Genomic DNA, 26,339 nt, shown 5'->3' on the forward strand with positions numbered 1-26,339 from the left:
CAGTTAAAACGTAGGTAACTACCCTCGCCGGCGCCCCCCCTTCCACGCCCCCCACCCTTTCCACCAAAAAAAGGGGTGCAGCGCGGATTCTGTCTGCCGTGCGGCGCGAGCCGGTAGACCCGTGCTTATTTCCTTTTTCTTTTTGTTTGGTTTCTAACGCGTTGAGACCAAGCTGCTGCTGTGCGCTCCTCGAAGATTGCACAAACTACAGCAGGGCTCCTCCGCCCCGTCTGCGATTCGGAAGGCTGCGTGGGGATCGCTTCGGGAGACCTGGCGCTGCAGCTCCCCACCTTAGCAGTCCAGTTACTCGTCTAGATCCACGTTGGAAAGAGAGAGAGAGAGAGAAAGAGAGACAGAAACTAAAAGTGCGGAGATTCTGCAAATCGCTGGCTGCTTTGGGGTAACAAAAGGACCCGAGTTACTGCCGACTGAGCACCCCCGGGAGCCGGGCTCGGAGCAGACGAGGTGCCCGGCGGCGCCCATTTGGGGGCTTCTAACTCTTTCTCCGCGTAGCCCCCTTCCCGTCCCCTCCCCTCTCGTTCCCTTTTAAAATCCGTGGCACGGAGGCGCCTGCAGCCGCACTCGCCAGCGACTCATCTCTCCAGCGGGTTTTTTGTTTGCCGAGTGCGATCCCCACACTCATGAACATACACAGGTCTACCCCCATCACAATAGCAAGATATGGGAGATCGCGGAACAAAACCCAGGATTTCGAAGAGTTGTCGTCTATAAGGTCCGCCGAACCCAGCCAGAGTTTCAGCCCGAACCTCGGCTCCCCGAGCCCGCCCGAGACTCCGAACTTGTCGCATTGCGTTTCTTGCATCGGGAAATACTTATTGTTGGAACCTCTGGAGGGAGACCACGTTTTTCGTGCCGTGCATCTGCACAGTGGGGAGGAGCTGGTGTGCAAGGTAAAGAGCTCGGGGTTTGTTTTTGCTTTTTGTCTTTTAAAAAGATTCCCCGGGGCCGTTTGGAGGGGGCGGGAGGTCGCCGAGCTGCGGAGCCTGGAGGAGGGAGACTCGCGGGATAATTATCCGTGGCCTCGTTAAATGGGTTTATTTATTTGTTCACGTTCGACTAGTTGCGAAGTTTTTAGAGCGTTGCAGACAATGGGGCGGGCTGCGGCGGGGGCGTTTTGGGGAGAGCCCGGGTTTGGGAAGGGCGGCGGGACTGCGCGGGGGCCACAAACACGCGTGCTTCCAAAGGCTCGTGGAGCGCCTCAGCTCTAGGCCGGGTCCCGCTGCCCAAGGGGTTTCTCCTTGTGTCTAGCCCCCTCCCCTTCCACCGTGAAGTAGGGAATCCCCCGCTAATTTTAAGGCACTGATGACTGGGTTCCTTTTGCAGCCATTGTTCTTAGAAGCGTGCAGGTGTTAAACCTTTGTTCAGAAGGTGCCCTTTAAAAGAGACACACAAAGGTGTCCCCTCTGGCTGAGCCAGGGGCCCAGCGCGGGGAAGGAGTTTACAAAGAGCTCTCTGCTCCTTGCAGCCTTGAAAGGAGGTATTGGGGGTGGAAATCAAAGCCACCAGCGCACCTTTGGGTGTAGGAAAGAGTGAGTCCTTTGGGTCCTCCTCTCTTGTCTCGTTTCTTCTCATCTCCAGACTTCGTGCGCGAACACCCCCTTGCGCCCCCCACCCCCAACACACACCTTTGCCAGTATGGTTTACAGGCCGGCGTTTGGAGCCCCAGGGATTCACAGTGCTAATACAGAGATGGGCACTTCAGTTTCCTTTTTGTCTTTGACCCCCAACAGTGACTGGTGTGTCTGTGTGTCTTTGTGTGTGTGCACTCCAGACAAGGGGATGAGAACAGTTGCAAAAAAAAAAAAAAAAGGAATAGAGTAGAGCATAGGGGATACCCAGGCACTGGACAAAGATCAAGAATTCATTGTCAATTTTACATTTGGTCACTCTTGGTTTTTCTTGGGGAGGGTTAAGAGGATAGTGAGGAGTGAGGACCTCTGCTGTCTTTGAAATGGGCACTCTGCACAGCTGTGCTACAAATAATACATCACGCTTTTTACCATTAACCACAGATTGCTTTATTTCGTGGCGGACTGGAGTCTTTCATTGTAAATATGCGTTTTGTGGAGGTCTTCAGTCAGTTTTGCAATTGCTCAGTTCAGATCTCGGGAAAATCAGAGACTCTTCAAATACAGCTCTCTGCTTGTACTGAGCATTTGGTATTTTGCATCTTCTCCCAAGTTATTGAGACCCAGAGCAACTGTGCCCGGTTAACCAAAATTCCGTAGGCTATTCAGAGCTGGATTGAATTCTCAGAAGACCTACAAGGTTGCACAATAGGGGAGTCATCCTTTGAAATGAATGAATTCCACAGAGCTGCCACTCTTCTATGAAATATGCACAATCGCCCAGCAGTGTGTTCACTCCTTTTGCTCAACTTCGGTACAGCATTTTAATATTTTTCAAAGGCTGGAGATGCTTTTAAGTAAAGGGACTCTGCCTTCAAATTCTGCAGGAGCATCTTGCTGTTATTTCTTTGTTTAAAGGCAGAGGTGACCTGCCCCTGCTCTTTCTTTCTCCCTCCAGATTCTTCAAGACATATTTCACTTTGGGCTGACCTTACGGTGTCATTCGTAGACGTGCTCTTTGGCCTGAAACTGTACTTAATCTGCTGGTTTAGTTATTGCAAAGATTGAATCAGCCCTCACCAATTACTGTGGGGCTGCAAGTGGATTTAAGTGCAGTATCATTGTTCTGCTTGGCAGAGGTCATCCCTTTAAGACACAGCAGCCTGTTTTCCTGCCTTTTTACCAGAGGTGACATGGGTGACTTTTTATGCAAGCATAGCTGCGTATATCCTAGGAAGCTCCAAGTGGTTTTTATAAGGCTGCTTCTATGAGCTACCCTCAGATACACAGTGTGAACTCAGCTTACTGCATGGCACTGTGAAATCTACACATTGAATCAAGTTCCTTTTGATGTCTCAGAATATAGAGTTCCTGTCTCCTAGCTCTATGGTGACCCAAGGAAAAAGTCTTTGCAAAAACAGATCGAATGTAAAGATGCCATTCCTATAGAGGACTGTCAGGAGAGAATGCTACAGGACACCATTTGGGGTCGTTTAACCAAAATAATCAAGCCTGTTTATTGTCTCCCGGAGCCCACTGTGAGCTAGGCAAATGAAGGAAGGCAGCTTTAGGGGGTCTTTACCTTATTATTTTCATGGAAATGCTGGTAGCTACTATGCACATTGACATAATTACTATTTTGGCAAAATGGGCACTTGGTTTTGGGTTTTTTTGGTTTTTTTTTTTTTTTTTTTTTTTTTTTTTTTTTGCAAATGCTACTCATGATGGCCTAATCTTCCTGCCTTATCTCAACTGTCACATTATATAACTTAGGCTCCAAATTAAACATTTAAAAGAAGCTGGCAACCAGGCTTATGGCTTGATTTTGCATTTGAAGGTGATGATTTAAATACCAGTCCAACCCCCGTAAATGCCTGTTATAACTGCTACTAAAAGTTTGGTACCTACCCATTTGGGAGAACAGAAGTAATTGCTTTATTTTTCATACTCTGTCCACCATCTTGGAATTTGATCTCTTACAGAGGGTATTGGCTATTTCGTGAAGCTGCCATGAATATGTTGTTTTTCTGTTTTTGTTTTTGTTTTTTTAAATTTCTGTGTCCGTTCAGTTTTTCATCAGTGGGACGGGGTAACTGACTGAAGGTGCTGAGCAAAAATCACCTTTTATTTTTTTAAAAATTCAACTTGAAGGAGGAAGTATATGATAAATCATCGTAACTCCACGAGCACTGGAGAGACCAAGCCTGCAGCCTCCTGCTTCAGAACCCATCCCCCCCACCCCCCCACCCCCCCACCCCCGTTATATAACACGGGGTGTTTACATTAGCCACTGCAAAACGTTTATTACTCTCTGTGAAATTTTTGAGGCTTTCCTAGGTTTCTGCTGCCCGCAGCCTGGGTGTTAAAGTTGACTCAGGCATTTCAGATTCCTAATTGAACGGACCTCTGAGGTCACTGCTCGTGGGTCATCATTTGACAGTATCAGGGTGTGATTTGTGGTCTCTGGAGGCATTGAAGTATTCATTCTTAAATTCTAGCAGCTGTGCCGCCTTCCTGAGATGCCTCATTATGGTTCATTCACAACGTTACTTTGCTTCCTCGCCCTGGGTTAGCACCAGCCCTCCTGAGGTTCTTACTATCCTTGTTTGACTCACAGATTTCTTTTGGTTTTTGAACCGAAGGGCGACTTAACTTCAGTCATGGATCTTAAATGGCAGCCTGTGTCCCTGGATGGGTTTCCGAAGGCCTGTGAATCCCCTGAAAATGAATCCAGTATTGTGCGTGCATTGGAGGATGGGCATTGTCAGCTAGAGGGGACAGAGCTTTTATCAGGTTCTCACGTGGGATCCGGACCCAAAAAGGTCAACAGGGTTCTAAATCAACGTCTCCAGGTTAGGAAGAGGAGGGAGGCCCAGTGACCCTGAGTGCTTTATCCATCTTATCCAGATTATTGGTGGCCAAGCCAGGATTAGAGCCTCAGTTGGGTGATTTCTAGGCCATGCTGCAAAATGAGGATCAAGGAGAGGATGTTCTCACTAATGAAAAAGATTTAAGAAGCTAAATGGTGGTGCATGGGGACCATTTAAGGGTTTGTTGCTGGAGCCTTCTTGGCCTGCAGTGCTTTCCAGCAAAGCACCTCATGCCTGCCCCTCACTCATGCAGGCACAGAAGGGAGTCATGCGCCTACATTCCCAGGCAGATAGTAAAACCACATTCCAAACCCGGGGATTTGTATTCCTGATTTAGTGGAGGTCTTGAAATGAATGAAAGCTTTTTTTCTTATGACCTCAAAGATTCTCTGTAGCGTTAATTCCTCTTAGGATGGTTTCAAAAAGGTATTGAGGATGGATTTTCTTTTTAAATAACCCCACCATGAGGTGGCATTTCACAGGCTAATTTTGATTCATAGAAGATCACTGCATAACTGATTCATTGAGCTAGATAGTGTGGAGGAAATTGAGAATTGTGTCTGCTTTCTTTCCTATTAAGGACTGTGTGTCCTATTCCTTAGCTCTGCCGCTGGGGCTCGATTTGACTTGTTCTCTGAGCCTCGATATCCACATCTGTAAAATGAAGGTATTGAATTAGAGGACCTTAAGGCAAAGTCTGCATATTTGTTCTGTTAATTGCTAATATGTTGTAGAGCGCTGTACAACACAGTTGCGTAGTATAAAATATATTGTATACAATCGCTGTGGTTGTGCAGTGATGCCCGCTTCTGTCCTGTTTTGTTTTTTGGAAGGAAAATAAGGCTTTGTCTGCGTAGCTTGGGGTGGGTCACTTTCAGATTTTGCCTTAGTTCTTTTATAAACAGGTGATTGGGGTAGAGAGAAACAAGTGGTAAGACTTAACCGTTTGTGTACCGTGTTACGTCTTGCAAAGCGTTTTTACCTCCACGTCGTCAAGTAATCCTCCCAGCACTGTGAGTCAAGGGTCATTTGCCCATTTTACCCGTAAAGACTTGGAAGCTCAGAGAGGTCAAGCAGCTTATTCAGCGTTACACAGCTGGGAGCAGGCAGGGCCAGTGCGGTCTGGGTCCAAGTTCGGTCTGCCTTCTATCTCCTCAAAAGCCTGTTCCATTCTGTGATTCCGTGGTTTAAGACGCACCCCTGACTCTTGGTCTTGTCGTGAATCCTGTCCTAGGTGTTCGATATCAGCTGCTACCAGGAATCCCTGGCCCCGTGCTTTTGCCTGTCTGCCCACAGCAACATCAACCAAATCACCGAAATCATCCTGGGGGAGACCAAAGCCTATGTGTTCTTTGAGCGAAGCTATGGGGACATGCATTCGTTTGTCCGCACCTGCAAGAAGCTGAGGGAGGAGGAGGCGGCCAGACTGTTCTACCAGATCGCCTCGGCTGTGGCCCACTGCCATGACGGGGGGCTGGTGCTGCGGGATCTGAAGCTGCGGAAATTCATCTTTAAGGACGAAGAAAGGTGAGTGTCGTTCCTGTCCAGAGCCCGGACTCTGACGGGCTGCTCGGGAGCATGCTTGCTTGAGAGGTTGCAATGGACAGTTTTTTTGTTCTGTTTTGTTTTTTTGCTGCCTGCCATCCAGGTGAGAAGGAAGGGTGAGCAGACAGAAGGAGGTGAATGAATATTGCGATGTTTTAAGTGCCCCGGGAAACTAAGTTGCCGCTACTCCAGCCGTGTTAACGAATGCTCAGAGGTCGGGTGCCAGGATTGTCTGTGACCTGGTGATTAGGTTTTTTTTTGGTTTTGTGAACTCTGAAGATGGCTGCAAGCCTGCGTGACATTTTCAGTGCGAGTAAGGCACGATTTTGCTTTTGAAATAATCCTACCTTCAGAACGCTCAGTGCCTGTCCTCACTGATTTCTAATTCATTCATTCATTCCTTCACTCAGTAGATGTTTCCTAAGTGTACGTGTATGTACGGCTAAAGTGTGTGTGTATTACTCACATTTCTCAGTACTGTGAATATCGGGGTGCATTAACTAGTCAACTCACCTACAAAGGAATGCTCCAAGCCCTGAATGAAGACTATATACGGGGTTAGATGGGACCTGGGGGCTGGGATGTCCATTTTAACTAGGACTTGGAAGTCAGGAAAGTTTTTATAGGAGAGGTGCTTTTGGAGCTCACTTGAAAGATGAGTATGTTACAAACAATGTGGGAAGGACCGGCGTTGCAAGTAAGGAAGGTGTCAGTACATACACACAGCAATGTGAAGGTCTGGGTTATTGTAGGAGACAGCTGGGCAGGACACTGGGCATCTAGGTTCCACTCATGGTTCTTCTGCTCACTCATGACATTCTTTTGAGCAAACCCACTGGGGCCCGCTTTCTCTTCCAGCTGACTTCTCTTGTAAAACTCTCTCGAGCCACTCTTTTTCTTTTGAAGAATGTGCTTTTTTAGAGGGGTGGAGGCAAGTGATTTATATTCATTGCTGACTATTCCGAAGATCGTTCTAGAGTTTCTACCCACGTGGGTCGTGGAATTACCATGAAGGCCTTGGGCATCCTCGACTCCTCCTAGGGAAGTGGTTGGTGAAGTGGAGGTCCATGGGCACAAAGCTACTAAGGCCCATTTGAGTACAAAGCTAGTGCATGCCATTCATTTACTCACTCAACAAACATATCTGGAGTATTTTTTTTTTTTAATCTGGAATATCTTTTATGTGTCTGATGAAGAACGGACTATCAACCCTTTCTACCTACCAGTTACTGTGCCATGTATCTAATGGCCTGTGATATTTTAGGCTATTGCTTAGGGAAGTCTGTTGATATCCTATAGAAAAAATATATAATGAGATCTAGTGTCTGCTTTGGTTTTTTTCTTTTTTTTTTTTTTTTTAAAGATTTTATTTATTTTTTAGAGAGTGAGCGAGAGAGAAACAGCATGAGAGGGGCGAGGGTCAGAGGGAGAAGCAGGCTCCCCGCTGAGCCGGGAGCCCGATGTGGGACTCGATCCCAGGACCCTGGGATCATGACCTGAGCTGAAGGCAGACGCTTAACCATCTGAGCCACCCAGGCGCCCGGTTTTTTTCATTTTATGGTTAGAGCTAATTGGGAGGTAAATGTCTGGGAAGCATTAAGGGATTAGCAAAGGTAAAGGGCCTGTGTTTACTTAATGCAAGTGGAATAATTTGATGACAGTTTATATATATATATATATTTTAAGATTTTATTTATTTATTTATTTATTTATTTATTTATTTATTTTTAAGATTTTATTTATTTGACAGAGAGAGACACAGCGAGAGAGGGAACACAAGCAGGGGGGGTGGCAGAGGGAGAAGCAGGCTTCCCGCCGAGCAGAGAGCCCTATGTGGGGCCCAGTCCCAGGACCCTGGGATCATGACCTGAGCAGAAGGCAGCCGCCTAACTGACTGAGCCACCCAGGCGCCCCAAGATTTTATTTATTTATTTGACAGAGAGAGAGATCGCGAGAGCAGGAGCACAAGCAGGGGGAGTGGGAGAGGGAGAAGCAGGCCTCCCGCCGAGCAGGGAGCCCGATGCGGGGCTCGATCCCAGGACTCTGGGATCGTGACCTGAGAGCCGAAGGCAGGTGCTTACTGACTGAGCCACCCAGGTGCCCCTGATGACAATTTATAATGCAGCTGAGTATACAAAGTGCCGAGGGCCACTGGCCACAGAGATTGGTTATTGTTCCATATTTTTTCCCCATAAACAGGTATCTTAGGCATTCGTGGTAGCTAATAGCCTGGTTTTTGATAGTGCATGGTCTTGACCCTTACTAACAAATGGAACAAGAGGGAGCTATTCTAAGATCTCGAGTGTGGGGTGACACATATTCTCTTCTTCAGCTCAGATGCATCTGCCCTTGGAGCCTGGAGACTCAAGTTATTACTCTGGTTTCACCTTTAATATCCTCTGTGACCTTTTAGTTTGGTCCCTTCCTCCTGGCCTCAAGTTTCTTATCCTTTTATTGTCCTGGCTCTGTCTTATTGGTTCTGAGGTCTTTCTGAGTTATAACATCAGGTGTGTGCTTCTTTGAATATTCTCACTGGAAGTTAAATATATACCTGACCCCCAGCAGAATACTGACAAAGATACTTTCTTTGTCCTTCTGCATTCCACCTTTCTTGGAAATGTAATAACTCTAACTACAAAAATAAGAGGTGATTGTTTGGGAGCACTTTAAGGTCTTATTATTAGGTTATTGTTAACCTTACTTACTTTTCTCTGCAAATGGGGGTAGGGTGGGGATCATCATGTTCATTTTATGGAGGAGGACTCCAAAATCTTGTGTGAGGTCTCAAAGTTAAAGATAAGAAAGAGCAGAAGTAAGGATATATTCTCTATTAAATCAGATCTCAAGAAATTCACTTGCCTGCCACAGGGAGTAAGGGCGATGAATGCCCTCTCTCACGGGGATCCAAGTTTTTAAACGTCCCCTTCGATTGTGTCTCTTTCGAGAGGAATTTCAGGTACCAGTGAGTTTACGGGGTGGTGCGTCCAGGGATAGCACACACATGGTAAATACATATTTATGAAGTGAGTCATAGTAGGGTGGGCATCCTTAGGTCACAGAACATGGGAGCACAAGTGAACTCCAGGGTCTCCAGAGGGCCCATCCTTCAGTTTTCTCCTGTTGCTGCCTGGAATCAGAACAGCAGAGGTGAGGGTGCCGGCCCCAGGGCCCACAGTTAGCTAGAAGCAAATAAGGGGCTGAGTCAGACCTCACATTTGCTGTTGAAGGCCTTTTCCTCCAGGCCTGTCTTGTCCTTTATGGGAAGTTGAGTTAAGAGTGCCCAGGAGTAGATGGTGGCAAAGCTGAAATCCTTGATGTCCCAGGGCCTAGAGAAGAAATCCCAAGATGTCGGAGGCTTCCAACACAAGGACTGTGAGTCTCTGGCACTGAGTTTGGAGCTGTGTTTGACTTTTGCAAACGAGCATGACCCTTTCTAGAAAGATCTAGAAAGAAGTATCCTGTATGAATGTGAAACCAGAAGACTTCACTGGAGTAAGCATGTCAAAGCGAAATCCTTTTTAACTTTAGAGAGCATTTTCCTTCTGAAAAAGGAAGTGTCAGTGACAGGGAGGAAGCTGCTCATCATCTGTCCCCGGCATGTCTGACGGCACCTGAGCCCATGCAGCCCTGCCTCCCTGCGGGACCAGCAGGGAGAATGATAGCTCCTCACCCGATGGGCGAGGTGACTGGGTTGCACAGGAGTTAAGTGACCTTGCTTACGGTCATACAGCATGCATGCCGATGGAGCCGGCCTGGAAATCCTATCCTTTCAGTCCAGAGCTCTTTCCCCGCCCCCCCACCACGCTGAAGTCCCGGAGGACTTGGCTGTTCCTAGCATGACAAGTGTCTCTGGGCAGCTCTGAGAAGGTCACTCTCATTTTCAAGGACCTTCCAAATGTTCTCATCAGTAGCTGATAGGAACTTTTCCCCCAGCCATCTGTCAATTTTTTGTGAAAGAGGGATAATGCCTTGTAGACTTCCTCCTTGTTGTTTTGCCTTTGAACGTCTTCGATTTCAGAGTAGGAGACTCTGGTTTTGTCACTCAGATTATTTCTCCCTCCGTGTGTCCCTGCAGCCGTTGAGTTTCGTGGCAGTTTCTCTTTGTTGGTCCACACAGTGGCTTGTGTGAAGGAACCTGCCTATGTTTTGAGGGGGACAGCAGTCTGGGACCTCACTGGGCTGGCAGCCCCCACCATCCATCCTAATTAGCAAGACCTCATCAATAGGTATTTCAATAGGACTAGAGTCTGTGTCTCTCCTGACAACACCCAGCGTGTGAGAAAACAATGGGTTGAATTTGAAAGGCTTTTGAAACGTTGAAGGATGGAGTCTGTGTCTGTTTTCTGGCCCTTTATGCATTGGTTTTTTGGAGGGGGGAAACACAGAAGAGGCTTTTGGAAGTACTGCTTTATTAAGCTTCAAATCACCAGACCACACTTTTGTGCATGGTCTTCTCTCTCTCAAGGATGTGCACCTTTTTGTCTGATGCTCTTGCAAGGAACTGAAGGTGAAAGAATTACATAGTGAAGTTGGCTGAGCCCCACCAGGTTCAGAATGAGACCAGCCCGTGTGCTGACTCTTTATGCATGGATTTCTGATACTGGACCATCTGTAACTGAACCCTAACCACCCATGAATGTGTTCTTGGTAGAATGATCAGGTCCATCAGTCCAGTTTCCCATGAGCAGCGTGAAGACATGATACACGCATGACACCCCATGTTACGTGAGGGCCTGATACCAGTGTGCCTTCTGCCTCTGTGTTGAATTAGTAGCACCGCCGATTTCCTTTGCTTCCATTTTATTTTGATCTGGATTCTAGATTCGGGTTCTGTCTCTACCCCGCATTAGCTACCTGGTCTTGGATGAGTCCTTTAATGCCTCTGAGCTGCAGATTCCTCCTGGCAGAAATTAGGACTGCATCCCTGTGGGTGATTGTGAGAGCCCAGTGAATGATCCAGAGGTGCACAGGGTGGGTCAGGTGCTCACTATAGCCCGCCGGTCCTAAAGTCATTGATAAAGTGGTGCCATTTTCAACCAGCTGTTCCCAGGGTGTGGGAGGCTCTTGGAGAATGTGCTCCACCTCTTGGGCAGCCATTTCACGTGGAGTGGAACTCTTGTGATGTGAGGGTTCAGATTTAAGCCACATCCTCCTTTCTTGTTTAACTACAATATTGGATCAGTGCTAGAAGGGTGATTGACAGGGCAAGCACCAGGCTCAGAAAGGCCAGAAGGTCGACCAGATGTACGCAGGGGAAGGCGGACACCAGGTGCATGCAGGGAGTGAAGGACCCCGCTTCCCGGGCCTCAACTGGCCCCGGTGTTCCCAGCCTTGCACTGCTGCTTCTCCTCCATCCCTGGGACGTTTCTGCAGAGCAGAACTAAGGTGATTTTTTTTTCTTTCTGAGGAAATTAAACCCCTACCCTGATTGTACTCAGCGTGGACACACCCTTTGCATCCACAGTTTGTTCCCGTAGTAAAATCAGAGGTGGGCTGTAGAGTGGGAGGGGCCGTGTGTGGGAAGGGGCCCTGAATCTGATAGAGGGCAGTGCCCAGGTCCCCCAGCCTCCCCCTCCCTGCTGGGGTAGTGGGCTGATCTGCCTGGCCAGCAGATCTTCCAGGAGGCCCCCAGTTTCACTTTGAGCCTCTAAGGGAAGGCCTGAGCTTTGGGAGAAGACCCGTTACTCCCATGTGGAGGATGAGTCACTGTCTGGATTCTAGTCCCTGCTCCTGCACTGATTAGCAAACTTAATCTTGACAAGTTGCATAACCTCTTTTGTCCAGATTACCTCATCTGCAGAGTGGAAATATCCAGAAGACTTTCCTCATGAAACTAAATGAATGAATGCAGGTGAACCCAGAGCTTGGCACATAATCAGCTACGGACAAGTGGTAGCTCCCACCGTCTTCACCTCCTATGCACGTAGTGTCTGGCGCCCCGGGTGACATAGGGCAGCTTGCTGAGTCAGGATGTTAAGAGCCCAGGAAGCAGGTGCAACCTCAGGCTGCCCCAGGAGCGAGCCAGTGTTCCTATAGCGGCCCGTTTGGCCAGTTTGCTTTCTCTTCTCCCTTGGGACCAGGCTCCTTGCCACCCCCTGCCCCCCGCCCACTGCCCCCTACCCCCAACCTCGATTCAGTATTGACATTTCTCTGCGCAGAAATAACCCCCCATGAATGGAGAAACATGCCTCTGTACATGTTTCTTCTTTGGTTAGAAGATTTTTATCTCTTTGACGTCACAAGTTGCATTTCCTCTGCTTTGTGGAAGCTGAACAGTGCCTGCTTCTGCAGGAGGGAGGCTGGACCCTTTGTAGAAACCCAGCAGCCCTGGGCCTCTCAGTGTCACCTGCCACCATCTGCCCAGGCACGGGACCTGCGTCTCCGGTGTGGTGGAGGCCTTTTCCCTCCTCCCACCAGCTGAGGTCTGCACACCTTCTCTCTCTCCTCAGATTAGTTTCTGTACTGGCTCTTCTTGTAGATCTTCAGCCTCCACTGAGGCTTTAATATCTAACAAAATAGAGAGCCCAGACTGGAGACCAGACCCTGCCTTCTTTCATCAATAGCGATTCACATGAAGTTGTAGGCTCATTGTATTTTAGCAAAAGACCTGACCTTTTTGCTTTGAAGGAGACAGAGCTGGAATTCCCTTCTTTACGTTGACCACTTCTCTGTGCTTCCGGCACTGCCAGCCCTTGGGGGAGGCTTACTCCCCCACTTCTCCCTGGATGGGTAAGTGATCCCCCTCCCATAGCACACTGATAGTCTCCCCTCTACTCGAATCGTCCATGTGCATCCCTCGACTGTCCTCATGCCTCATCTCCTGCTGGGCTGGGAGATTCTTGGGGACAGAGGCTGTCTTGTGGTCCCTGCCGCGGGAACACAGTGGCATTGAATGAATGAAGATCTCCCTCATTGAGTGTATGCATCTCAGATTGGATTCTCATGACAGAATGAGAGAAGTGGGAATAAGTATGGATCGTTGGCCTCTAGGACATTGCCCAGAGTGGGAGCCCTGGAAGACTAAAATGTATAAATCTCCCATGTAGACACCTTTTCAAAAAGAGCTCCTTCAGCGTTCTGCATCGAATGAGAAATTAACCCATTGTTCCCATTTTGATTTAATGATTTATGCAGAAGTGACATTTAAGACCCTGTTATCAATGTCTGTGGTGGGGTTATTTTCATTTATGAAGGACTTCCCTAATCATAGAAGGGAGAGCACCCTCAGGGTTCTTTGCTTAGAAATGGGATTTCTGGCCGAGCTGTTTCCTGTTTGTGCTTAATAAATTAGCTGATGGGCTAGACTGAGACCCTGGGCAAGCAGAGCCAAGGGCACAGCAGTAGGGTCACCTACTCCTTCACTGAGCCATTTGACCTTGGCCTACCTTCTCTGACGTGGGTCAGAGATCATGAACTTAGAGTATCCAGCAGGGTCCCTGCTGCACTGCAGAGCCTTAAAAAGGCACCTGTCATGACTGCTCTTGATGATCACCGTTGGCTTTGGCCCTCATCACCCAACAACCTGGAGATTCATTTATTTATTCGACAAATAGTATTGAGCATCTGTCATGTGCCAGGCACTGTTCTAGGCTCTGCGTATCCTGCAGTACCCGATGAGACGGAACCCTTCCCTCACGGGACTTACGTTTCAGTGAAATATTATCCAGCTTCCACCATGGACCAGGCCCTGTTCTAACTATGACACTTAAAGGAAAACTGATTTAATCCTACTTAACTACTGTATTTACATCAACCAGTTTAAAACCAGTGAGTAAACTAGTGCTATTCTCACCATGTTATGGATGAGGAAGTTGAGGCTCAGGGCCTCACAGCTAATCATTGGCAGTCCTGGGGATCTGCTCCCAGGACACTGGAGTCCCGTGCCTAGGCCTTCAAATACCACTCTGGCTCTAGGAAATAGACACCAGGTAAAATACCACCCCTTGTGTCCGATCCATAGAAGGAATTTTCTCATGCAATTGGGCAACAAGTGAACACCAGGAGGACCTGACCAGCACTGAGTACTGAAGCTCAGTACTTCTTTTTCTCTGAGGGGTCATGGGCCACCAGTTAACCAACCCCACGGGCAGTCCTGTGATGCCCTGTGTTTCCATTTTATGGAGTGGGTTTTGTTTTCTCTGCGGAACTGTAAAGTGGGGTCCAATTCTCTTTCTGTCTTCCCTACCTAGCACAGGACTAGCCTTGTAAATACTTCGTGAATGTCTGGCAATTGACTAAATGGGTGTGTGAGTAGCCCCTTATGCTGCCCTGGAGGCGTAAATATTATAAGAAAAATCCCCTAGATATGTAGATGGCAGAAGGCAGTGGATGGAAACACATTTTAAATGCCCTTTATCCGGGACTCTCGGGAGTTTCTCTAAAGCATGAAATAGAGTCAAGCCTATTTGAAATTTCTTTGGACTTGAGAGAGTGCAATTCTTAAGCAGAATCACGCCCAGATACCCTGAACTCTAGGCAGCATGTTGCAGCTGGGGGCATCTTCGACATGGGATCCACACTATGTTGCAAATATTTATTAAGCATCTATTATGTGCTACGTTCGGCGCAAGGTATTGAGGGTACGAGAATCACCTCTGGAGAATCCTTTTCTAATGGAAGACATAGTGTAATAGTTATTTTTCATACCATGTTACAGAGAATGGGTGTACATTAGAGAACTCTCTGGGAGCAGGAAGAAAATGTCCTAATGGCAGAATGGGGTGTAGAGAATGAGCGTGTCAGGAGGAGATGGGCTCCTTCTCAGGTTGGTCTGAGTGAAGTAGAAGGATGTTCAGAAAGTGTGAGTAAAGGCCAAGAGACAAGAATGAGCCCTGGGCAGGGAGGGGCGTGCTGGTGGACAGCACTGTGGGGGATCAGAGATGGGAATGAAGAGGCAAGAAAAGGCCTAGGGCCTGGATGCATGCCCATGACCTTGAACTTGACCTGAAATCCAGGAGGAGCCATTGAAGGGTTTTTTGTTTTGTTTTGTTTTGTTTTCGAGACAGGATGGGACGGGGTCTGGTCGTGATTCTGGAAGTGTATGCGCAGGATGGCCTGGGCATGGGTATCGACTTCAGGATGCTGACAGGGACAAGGACCCAAGCAATGGGATCAAGGAGGGGTGGGTAAGAGGCAGAATTGAACTCAACCCTTTGGGGCGCCTGGGTGGCTCAGTTGGTTGAGCGACTGCCTTCGGCTCAGGTCATGGTCCTGGAGTCCCTGGATCGAGTCCCGCATCGGGCTCCCTGCTCGGCAGGGAGTCTGCTTTGCCCTCTGACCCTATCCCCTCTCATGTGTTCTCTCTCATTATCTCTCTCTCAAATAAATAAATAAAATCTTTAAAAAAAAAAACAAAAAACTCAACCCTTTGATCTTTACAGATGAAGAAATGGGGAGGAAATGTCCTTCTCCCAAATTCTAGAACATGTTGGTGGTGTGACCCAGAGCAAGAGCCCAGATTTTCTGGCTGACGGAACGTGTGTGGTATGTGCCTGGGCCATCTGGGTGAGCCCCAGTTCAGGACTCTGCCAAGTGGAATCCCTGTCTGGCCCAGGGCTGCACTGCTGCTCCCAGTGCTCGCTGGGTCGGTGGGGTCAAAGGGACCGGCCCGAGCCCGGCTCCTGCCCTGCCAATGGTGCATGGGTAGGAATGTTCTGGACTCTGAGTCCGCCTAAGCAGCAAGGGTGGGGCAGCTCCTCAAGGTGCACCTGGCTCTTCCTTCCTGGAAGAATCCAGGCTGGGTGGGCCCTCGGAGCAGCGGTACGTTGCCTGCAGAAGCTTCTCTGAGAAGCTGAATCAACTGACTCGGGGCCAGGGGATCCTTTGGGACCAGGGTCACACCACCAACATGTTCTAGAACTTGGGAGAAGGACATTTCCTCCCCATTTCTTCATCTGTAAAGATCAAAGGATCAGAGGGGCAAGAGGTGAACAGAGTCCTGAGGAGGGGTCCGGAGCTGCCCTGCCTTCCTTCCCTATCCGTCCCTGTGGGGATGCAGGCTGCGCTCGAGGGGTGCTTTCCTGCGGTGCGAAGGCCTAGGAGGTGGGAGGTGGGATGGTTTCCTACTGTCCCGTAGCCACGATGAGTCAGGGCACAGACAACGCAAGCCTTTCTGTCATGACGGGGCAGCGTGAGAGGACACACCACCTAGTAGAACCAGCCAGCCCCATCCCTGGAGACTTCCCTCACCCTGAGCTGAAGTGTTTCCCTGTGGGTCACCTGCTGTTCTCCTGCTGATGTGGAAGGAGCTTGACCTGGGTGTCGGGTCTGTTCACTGCATCTACAGGACCCGGCATATCAGTGGCTCGCAGAGGGAAAAAATCTATGCACACAGGAAACAGAATTACAGCGACGATTTATTTGGCAGAGTTTAGCTTCATTTATTTGTCAAGTCCCAGTGGTGGCTGTCGGGTCAGCTGGATGCGACGTAGGGTGCTGAGACAATCCTGTTCCTCCCCCATTAGCCCCCCGGGGGGGGACCCTTGCTCATACAACCGAACTGACAGCCAAGGGTAGCTTTGCGGTATTGGGCAGAACAAGGCCAGACCTGGCAGGGGCTGACCTTTCTCACTTGACCCTTCTCCTGCTTGGACCCACCCTGTGGAATGGCCTTCAGTGACTTCTCGAATTCCACTGACCTCAGGCCACCGGACTTCCCGTCCGGCCAGGCCCACTTGGTCTGGCGGAACTCCCAGCCCAGCCCCACCCTGGCCCACCCTGTCCTGATCTCTTCCTGCTGCAGGAGCCCAGGGCAGTGTTTAAAGGTTTCACAGCAGAGCATGATTTGCTGGGTAGGCCCTGTTTGATGTTTTGGATGGCACACTAATTTGGAGGTTGAAAACCTGCTTTTGAATCCCAGCTCTGCCCCTCATTTGCAAGGTGGCCTTGGACAGGTCACCTCTTTGTACCTCAGTGTCTTCTTCTAGCCAATGGGCAGGTCCTGCCACCTCTATCCAGCTCATGAGCTCCAGCAGTTAGGTCACGGATGCCAGGGTTTTGTCTGTGCTGAATAAACCCGGGGCCATGTTTGTCTCCAGAAACCCAGAATCTTCCTTTCACAGATTCTGTCTTTGACACTGAGTAAATCTGTGATGCTGGTGCTCCTGTACTTTGGAGATGACAGGCGCATGACGATCCTCCTGATGTGGACTCAGCTGAGTTTTTTCAGGTACCCCGTATGTGGCCTGGGACCTCCCAGCCTCTGTGCCTCGGTTTCCTTATTTTGTAGGAAGTTGGCATGTGTCGTAATATTTGCCTTTCAGTTTTGTTATGAGAAGTAGAGATAGCGACTGAGCAAGTCCCAGCACATAGTAGGTGTTGAATTCATGGCTGCTGTTGTTGCTGCTGTCACTATTATATACGTTATGACCAGGGTGTCGTAGAAGTGTTGCAGTTCCTATAGTTTCAGATTAAAGGAAACTTAAGCTCAGGAGTTTTGAAGCTAAGAGAGCCCTTTTCAGGCCATGTTCTCGTTTTACAGAAGGGAAACTGAGGCCGAAGGGGCCCGTGGTCACACTGCTCTGGCGACCCCGGGGCCCGGAGGGAGCCTCGCGGGCCTCTGCTGGGAGGGGGCGGGGCACTAAGACTTCGAAGCCTGCTGCTCTGCGGAGGAAGGAATAGAAGCGCATCCTGCTGGTCCTGGCTTCCTCACCTGGCTGGGGATCCGATGGCACCAGGAATGGTGCCAAGTCCACAGGCTGCCCCCGCGTAAGGTTTTTTCATTCAGAAGTTAAAGCAAAGCAGGCTGTGCCAGGGACAGGTTGCGAAATGCATGCAGGGTGCAGCTTCTTGGCCGAGTCAGTCCCACCCCAGGCTAATGGCTCTTTCTTCCAAGAAGCTGCAGGAGATAACCACTGTCATTCATAGCTTTTTGGTCACAAAAATTCTCCACCAGCCCTCCCTTGTCCCTTTCGGGAATCTCTGTTCTTCGTGTGCCATCCTTGTTCCCACCACCTCCACAAAGCCCACTCTGATTGCCTTCGTCAGGACCGGATGAAGTGAGCAGAATGAGCTGGGCACATTTGGGGGCGGGGGGAGATCATTCGGGGGAGGGGGTGGGAAATAAGTGCAAAGTGCCTGGGAAGGAACATGGGCACAGAATTCACATCCACTTGGATCGTGTTCATCTGTCTTCTCATCTAGACTCTGGGCTTGAGGTGGGCGCCTTATCTTACTACTAAGATCAGTTAGAGTTGCCACCAGATTTTTGCAGATTTCCTATGCTGGGCAACTTGGTAGAGACTGTGCTTGCATTGTTTCATTGTTTCAATCCTCACAAAAACCCGAGAAGGTGGGCATTACTTGTCATGTCCTTATCCCTGGTGGGTGCCTAGTTTCAATGCCCTAATGATTAGTGGGACATTTGAATTACTAGAGCCACCGATACCCTTAGGGATTGTTACGAAAATCAGTTTCCTTTGACTGGGAATACATAATCCCCAGACTGTTCAGGGGACAGCAGAAGTTCAAAGACTGTTCGTTCATTTCGTCCCATGCTGACACGAGCAGGTGCTCTGCCAGGTGCGCCCCCCACCCCCCCACGCTCTCCAGAGCGGACAGAGGCAACCTGCTCCCCAGAGCGGGAATCAAGCCCCGGGGACCTTCTGACGGTCCCTACAATTGTCCAGCAAGTCCACGGGGACCGGCACTGGGACTGGAGCATGGCCTCGGGTTCCTGACATGCGTGAACCCCGGAAGGTCCTTGTTTAAAGACATAATCCCGGCCACTTGCCTTGACCCTTGCCTAGGAGTGATACAGACAAGTTCAGGGTGTTCCGAGCAGGAAGCAGGGTCAGAAGCATGCACTTCCTCCCTAGCTTTCTCTAGGCCCCTCTTTTTCTTCTCTCCTCGCCTGCCCGGGATGTCTGTGCTGCTCCATGAGAGGAGCAGGTTCCTGCCCCATGGGCTGGCTCTTCCTGACCCTGGGCGCATGTGTGCTGCCCACTTTGAGGAGGCCTCATAGACAGGGACACCCCGGCTGTGGTTTCCTGCACCCCCTGCTCAGGTGGGTGGGCCAGGCCTGCGGGCTGGCTGCTTGGAGCCCTGGGAGGGATGGGCGCTCAGCCCCTGACTGGCCTCACTAGCCATAGGGACTTACTCACCCTTTCCGAGCATTAGGCTCCGTGTCCACATAAAGGGATAATAATTCCTGCCTTGGACGTGGATTTTATAAACTTTAAAGAGATCTCTGTCGATACCTAGCACCTTTTTAGGTACAGAGATGGTGCTTGCTCTTTGGTACTTAGTAATTTTCAGAGCCAGAAGCGGAACCCAGGTCTCTGACTTCAAGACGGAGCTGGCCTGGTATATGTGGGGCAAATTTGGCACAGCACACGCTGAGCCGGATGTGACGAGCAGATCCAGACTTGCCCCACCTGGAGTCTGGCTTCGGAAGGGAGGAGGCTGACGTGGCAGGTGGGTCAGCTCCGGGGCGGCCGAGCGTCCGCAGCACGTGTGGTGCACTTTCCACTGCACTCTCGGGTCCACTGGGTATTTGCACAGCCCCTGAGGCCTTGCAGGGGGAGGAAAGAGGTGAATGCCAGGAAGGGCATTAATTGACAAGATCGAACCCTTCCAGTATAGGGGGGTCAGGCTGGAAGTAGGGTCCCTGCCACCTAGGGGAGGGGGTGGGTCACGGGGAAGGTGAGAGTCACAGTGTAGTGTTGTGGCCTGGAGGGAGGTAAGAATGGAAAAGGGCTTCAGATGTGGTTTAGCATCAGGAGCTTGAGGTGGTGACGTCTGTCCCCTGTAAGGGCTGAGCTAGCAGCAGCTCAGGTCTCCCGAGGCACATCCGCGCCCGCCCTCACCCCTGCCAGGGACTGAGGTATTGGAATTTACAAAGCCTGTTCCCCATGGATACTTCATCTGACATCCACTTAATCCTGGCGAGGGAGGCAGAGCAGGGCTGTTGTTCCCTTAAAGATGGGCACACCGAAGCTCCGAGGGGTTAATGGTGTGACTGTCCCTTTCCCTCTCAGACTGAGTGTCTGCTGGGTGGCTGATACTAGTTTCCGTGCTGGAGAAACAGCAATCAACACAGAAGATGTTCTCTACATAGAGAGCGACCTCAGCTACCTGCTCCCGAGCTCTTGGGGGTGGGAATGAGGCGATCACCCTGCAGTGACCATGGGAATAATACAGAGTATAAATGCGTGACCATACAAATACAGATGCATAGTATTCCAGGTCGCAGCGAAGGGTAGGAGAGGACTGGGCGTGCAGTGCTCCCCTATATAGGATGGTCAGGCAAGGGCTCTTTATTGAAGCTCATTTGAGCAGAGACCTCTTTGAAAGAAGTGAGCGGGAATGAGCCGTCCACGTATCTGGGGGAAGAACATTCTGGGCAGAGGCTGGGAGAGAACCTGCACAGAGGCCCCAGGGAGGACTGTGGTGGGTGGTCGGTGCGTTTGAGGAACAGGGAAGGGCTGGAGCAGAGAGGAAGTGGGGCCGCAGGTGTGGTCAGGAGGCCCCGGGCTCACCCTGCAGCCGCGGGGAAGATGTCAGCCCCACATGCATGAGCTGGTGGGCTGTGGCGAGGAACCCAGCTCCAAACCAGATTCCACGTCTGGTGCTCCTTCCACCGGACTGTCCCTTGTCCCACAGCTAATTACAGTTTCCACAGCTATAGTTATTCCTGTCGCTCTCCTGCTGCCACGACAGTGACCGTGGAGGCCAGGAAGCTGGCCAGCTCCTGAGGCTGCTGCCGGGGAGGGTCCGGCGAAGGAAGCTGTTCAGAGAACCCACTTGGCCCCATTGTGTGCGCCCCCTCCCCTCCACCCTCTTGGGTTTCCCTGACTCACCTCCAATCTTAGAACGTCTAGGGAAGGGGCGCCTGGGTGGCTCAGCCAGTTAAGCGTCTGCCTTCGGCTCAGGTCATGATCCCAGGGTCCTGGGATCGAGCCCCGCATTGGGCTCCCTGCTCCACAGGAAGCCTGCTTCTCCCTCTCCCACTCCCCCTGCTCATGTTCCCTCTCTCGCTGTGTCTCTCTCTGTCAAATAAATAAATAAAATCTTTAAAAAAAAAAAAAAAAAAGAAGAAGAATGTCTAGGGAAGCTGGTGTGGGTCCACCCCACCTGCTGCCTTTGGTTAGAAAGAGCAACAGGAAGAACAGGATTTGCTTTCCCTCAGCCCAATTCCAGATGAGCACATCTAGGCAGAGAACAGGAAGGCTGTTCTGCGTCTGTAGATCGTTAGCTGAAGGGGGAGGAGAAGAACGTGTGTGCTACAGGTTATAGTAGAATTGGGGTGAGCGAGTAAAGAAGACATGTTGCTATATATTACAGAATCCCAGAATGTTAAAACTGGCAGAGACTTTCAGACTGTCTTGTCCAGATGGATGCCCAACAGTGGGAATGTACTTAATGCTCCTGAAGTGTACAGTTAAAAATGGTTAAAATGATAAATTTTATGTATATTGGACCACCACAAAAAATTAAAATTAAAAAGAAGACGGCCTTGTCCAACGCTCCTCTTTAAGTTGGAGAAACAGAGAGGTTGAGTGACCTCCCCACAGCCACACAACAGATGAGAGATGTAGTCTGGCCTGGAATCTGCTCTCGGAGCTCCCTGCCCAGCACCTTTTCCAGAGACTACCACCATTTATTGCTCATTGGCAGAAATGAGTACAGGGAAGTAGGTACTCCTTAGTCTTTGAAACTTCTGTAATTCAAATACGAGATCTCATAATCAACCCAGGCTTTTGTCCGATTTTTTTGCTATAGAGAGCTAACTTGATTAACTTGAACCTCACCTTCCTTCTGTGGCTCCCTGAGTAGCCGTGGTGGTTGCTCTTTTCAGAACAGGCTGAGACTAAGGCTAAGACCTGTAGCCCCGGGGGAGGAGGAGGAAAGCAGCTTATGGACCTGAGTCACAAGCTCTGATTTAGGCAAATGCCCCAGTGTGGTTTCTCCAAGCACTTTCCTGTTCTCCCCTCATTGGAGCCTCGTCACCCCTCGGGACAACAGGGTACAAACTATGATGTGCATTTTTGAGACGAAGGAACCCACTGGTGTGAATAATCGTGACCTTGTAGGCCCATGCAGGCACCGTCTACAAGGCCCTGACCCCTCACTCCAGCCCCTCCTCCCTGGCCCACGTCACCTTTGTGGCAAGCCTTCATTCGTGGGATGGAATGAGACTGAGTCTATGGGGTTTAATAGCTCTGAGAACTCTGCTGTTAGAGGGTTCTGGCCAGGAGAACAGGAAGAGGATTTCCATTTTAAGCCCTGGAAGGTCGCAATACCTAGCTTTCCACTCAAGGAATGGCAGAACAGGGAAACAGGATTCTTGGGAGTCCCCTGAGCCAAGGAGGTCTAGAAGATTCTGGCACTGGGTGGGGGGCAGCCGTCAGTCTTGAGCACGTCATTTCGTGTCCTGGTCCTCAGCTTTCTTCACTGCAAATTAGTATAGTTAATTTTAAGAATTTAACTTATTTCCAAAAGTATTTACCAAGTGCTTATTTTATGCCCAATGGTCATATCAAGCTCTACTGTATAAAGAAGAGTGCGGGGCCCCAGGGACTCAGAATTCAGTGTGGGTTTTCTCCTCCTCTGTTCATGAGTACAGCCAGGAGGCATCCTGGAACCTGTCAGCCAGCTCAGTCATCCTTAGAAGGCAAGGGGAAGATTGACACACACACCCCTGCACACATGTGAGAAATCAGATTCACATACGTACATATGTGTATGTGTTGGCACAGGTGGAAGTTAGAGGTGACTAAGTCAGGTAAGCATCAGGTCAAGGACCAGCCCCTGGGAGTGTGATGGGCCAGATAGGAGGCAAGTTCAGTGGTAAATCTTGGAAAGAAGATGGGCTTGCTATGAAGATGTCAGCCTTGGAAAGGCTTATGGCAGTGCATACCTGCTCGAACATTCCCCAGCTCTGCCTATGTCCTAAAGAAAGGCAGCTTGGTAGTGGGGAAGAAGCAGCAGGTTGACTTCCTTAAGGAAGGTGTGGGACCAAGTCTTCTCTGTTGCCCAGCTAAAAGGCACTGGACAATTTACTCAAACTCCATGAGCCTTGATGTTTTTATCTGGAAAATGGAATCATCAGATCTTCCATGTCTAACAAAAGGACTGTCTGTTATAAAGCCAAGATGCCATTGAGTAAAAAGTCCTTTCAGACTGTTATATCATGTCAGCCAGAAGCTTGCCGTAAGTTGTAGACAGAGCTTCTGGGAGCTTCCCAGTTGGTTGGATCTGAGTTCAAATCCTGCGGATCCCCATCACTACCTACATGTGTCTGAGAATAGTACGAATCTCCTATTCCGTCATCACTGACATGGGGGAGATGATGATGTCATTTATGGTCTGTTTACTTGCTGGAGGTGTGGGTTCACCCCAGTAGATCTTAAGCATCATGCAAATTCCCTGTCAGTCTTATTCACTCCTGGGCCCCCCACCCTGGAACAGTGTCCGGCGCCTAGAAGGCCCTCAGTAAGTCACGTTTGGCTGGTTGAATGAATGAATGAATGTGTGCATGGTCTTGGAAATACTAAAGCGGGGGCTGTGATACAGTGATGGGATTCACGTGCCTCAGCCTGCCCATAGGAGCTCACGCTCTCCTCTCTCTTGCAGGACTCGGGTCAAGCTGGAAAGCCTGGAAGATGCGTATATTCTTCGGGGAGATGATGACTCCCTCTCTGACAAGCACGGCTGCCCTGCTTATGTGAGCCCAGAGATCTTGAACACCAGTGGCAGCTACTCGGGCAAAGCAGCCGACGTATGGAGCCTGGGAGTGATGCTCTACACCATGTTGGTGGGGCGGTACCCTTTCCATGACATTGAGCCCAGTTCCCTCTTCAGCAAGATCCGGCGTGGCCAGTTCAACATTCCAGAGACTCTGTCGCCCAAGGCCAAGTGCCTCATCCGAAGCATCCTGCGGCGGGAGCCCTCAGAGCGGCTGACCTCGCAGGAAATTCTGGACCATCCTTGGTTTTCTACAGATTTTAGCGTCTCGAATTCAGGATATGGTGCTAAGGAAGTGTCTGATCAGCTGGTGCCGGATGTCAACATGGAAGAGAACTTGGACCCTTTCTTTAACTGAGCTCGTGCCCCACAGAGACTTAGCAGGTACCAGGAGCGAGAGAGGGCAGTGGAGAGTCCTTCCAGGGGACACGTATCGCCTGGCTTGGTAGCAAGAAAGACACTGACACTCAAGTTTCTCGGTTCAAAGAAGGAGAACCTTCAAGGAGCTGACTGAACATGTAGCATGGGGGCGAGAGATGTGGGGTGGGAGTCTGGGGTCGGGTCAGCGGGGCAGGTGCCCCTGGAGCTTCTCTTCCCTGACGTAGCCCCCTGGAGACCACCCCCATCAGTTGGGCTGCTTCGGCCTACCCCACTTTTCATTTGTCCCAAAATAGTTGCAGATCCCGACAGAATCAAAACTCTCTGCCTCAAACACACATCTTGGCATCGCACTGTTAGCTTTTAACTTCTTGTCATGATTCAGGGAAGGTACAATTGGCCAAGGATTTTTTTTTCTTTTTAAACAAGACAACCACCTATATGATACTTAATGCGGTTCATTCAAAAAAAAAAAAAAATTCGGTGCACACAGACTGACCAGAAACCTGGGTGCTAAGCTAAAAGAAAATAGAAGTCCAGTTTGTGTCTCTTAATTGCTCTTTTCAACTCATTTCTTCTAAATAAACTATTTAATATCCTGGTCAGGAAATAACATGTTGATGCTTTGCTCCCTGAAGGGGGAAAAAAAAATCTGTCCTTTAACAAGCTATTCTGTTCTGTGTCCATGGGTTTGTGACAGGAAGCTATTAGAAGTCAAACTTCTAGATGCATTAACTGCTATCGTAGTTTAAAGAAAGAAAAGAAAAAAAAGGAAGGGAAAGGAAAAGAGAAATTCACTCCTGAATTTCTTTTTCCTTCGAACGATGAGGGCTGCCTCATCGGGGGTCCTCTCTGCTGGGATGGGGGCAACAGGGTGAGATCACGGGAGGCGCTTGGAGTCTGAAGCTTTTGCGACACTCTGGTCTCAGCTACACCTTTTGTCTTTGTTTTATTGGAAACTAGTGAAACCAAGCAGATTGTCCCACGTGTATGAAATACAGGGCAGCTATTTCCTTTTCTTTAGGAAGAATGATCCTTTTGGCTTGGAAGGCCCTCTGGTTTGGACAAAAACCCTCGGTAGAGACAAGCGGCAAGAAAAATGAGCTGGAAGCTAGGATGATATAAATAAAAACAGCTCTCTTATCCCAATACGCACCTTTGTATTTTCAAGAATTCTTCTATTTATTAAGGAAAATGTCACATTGTGATGTATTAAGCCAGTACTTCAATTACGGGTTGACTTGGGATGACATGTTACATGCTGTAGTTAACATCTATATATTTTTTCTTGTTTGAGTATTTCTGTCCCTGAAATAACCTTTTGTTTGGCTTTTCTAGATAGCTTTATTTGATTTCGAGTGGCAAATGTTTTTTTTTTTTTTTTTTTTATTATTACGGCTTTTCTATTTGCTGTATGATACAGAACTCTTTTGGCATAAATATTTGTGTTTCCAGTACCTCAGTTGTTTGGATTTTACTGCCTGTATACGTTTTGTGAAATGGTCATGTTTTTGGGTAGGTAACACGTGGACTCTAGTATGTAAATGTTACTTGAATCTGTGCTTTATTATAGTACGTGGCATGTGTGTGCAGATCTTGGATGCTTCATGCCTGCTCAGCAGGAGCCCAGCCTTCACGTTCCCAGGAGGGCGGCTTAACCATTCATAGTCAGGAGACAAGGCGGCCATGGATTTGCCCTTGATTCTGTTTTGATAATGGAAGATACAAAGGAGAGAGTTTTTTGGTTTTGGGGTTTTTTTTTGTTTTTGTTTTTGTTTTTTACATTCTGAAGATGGTGCTGTGTCAAGAAGGACCCGTTTTTCTTCCCCGTCCCCTATTTTTTCAGTACCCCGTAGGAGGAAAGATTGGTGATGTGCATGGTGGGAATCTATGGCCTCTGGTGCTTTGTCCTGTATTTGGTTTAATGTTTTTGTCCTAATCTCTTCAATCAATAAAATTGTGCGTATTTAACTAAAATATTGAGGTCCTGCAAATGCTGAGTCTCTCCCATCTGTGGTTTGTGGCCACCACGCACCAGCCAGGAACTCCTACGTCCTCCCGGGGTTCACTCTTTTAGGATGAGCCACCACGACTGTTAATACAAAGCAAAAGCTAGCTTCCATCATGTGTGGGCATATGCTGGCCAATTTAGAGGTAATATCTCACAGTGAATTAATCGTTACTACCACGTGAGGAGGTGTGAATTATGTTCCTATCACAGATTAGGAAGTAAGCCCAGAAAGGTGTACCACTTGCCTGGGGTTAAACCACC

General features: G+C 49.2%; 1 protein-coding gene across 1 annotated transcript; it reads left to right on the plus strand.

Moving 5' to 3' along the window:
- Positions 1-242: 242 nt before the first annotated feature.
- On the plus strand, positions 243-25,698 carry TRIB2 (tribbles pseudokinase 2). Its single transcript, XM_021697456.1, has 3 exons — positions 243-911; positions 5,694-5,986; positions 23,579-25,698. Exons 1-3 carry the CDS (start codon positions 642-644, stop codon positions 24,045-24,047), a joined length of 1,032 nt encoding a protein of 343 aa, XP_021553131.1. The 5' UTR covers positions 243-641; the 3' UTR covers positions 24,048-25,698.
- The last annotated feature ends 641 nt before the right edge of the window (positions 25,699-26,339 follow it).

The sequence above is a fragment of the Neomonachus schauinslandi genome, chromosome 10, assembly GCF_002201575.2.
Source record: "Neomonachus schauinslandi chromosome 10, ASM220157v2, whole genome shotgun sequence".
NCBI lineage: Eukaryota > Metazoa > Chordata > Mammalia > Carnivora > Phocidae > Neomonachus > Neomonachus schauinslandi.

Coding starts and splice junctions, on each gene's coding strand:
- TRIB2 (XM_021697456.1), top strand. CDS start 642: ATGAACATACACAGGTCTACCCCCATCACAATAGCAAGATATGGGAGA. Junction 912..5,693: donor GGGAGGAGCTGGTGTGCAAG/GTAAAGAGCTCG, acceptor ATCCTGTCCTAG/GTGTTCGATATCAGCTGCTA. Junction 5,987..23,578: donor ATCTTTAAGGACGAAGAAAG/GTGAGTGTCGTT, acceptor TCTCTCTTGCAG/GACTCGGGTCAAGCTGGAAA.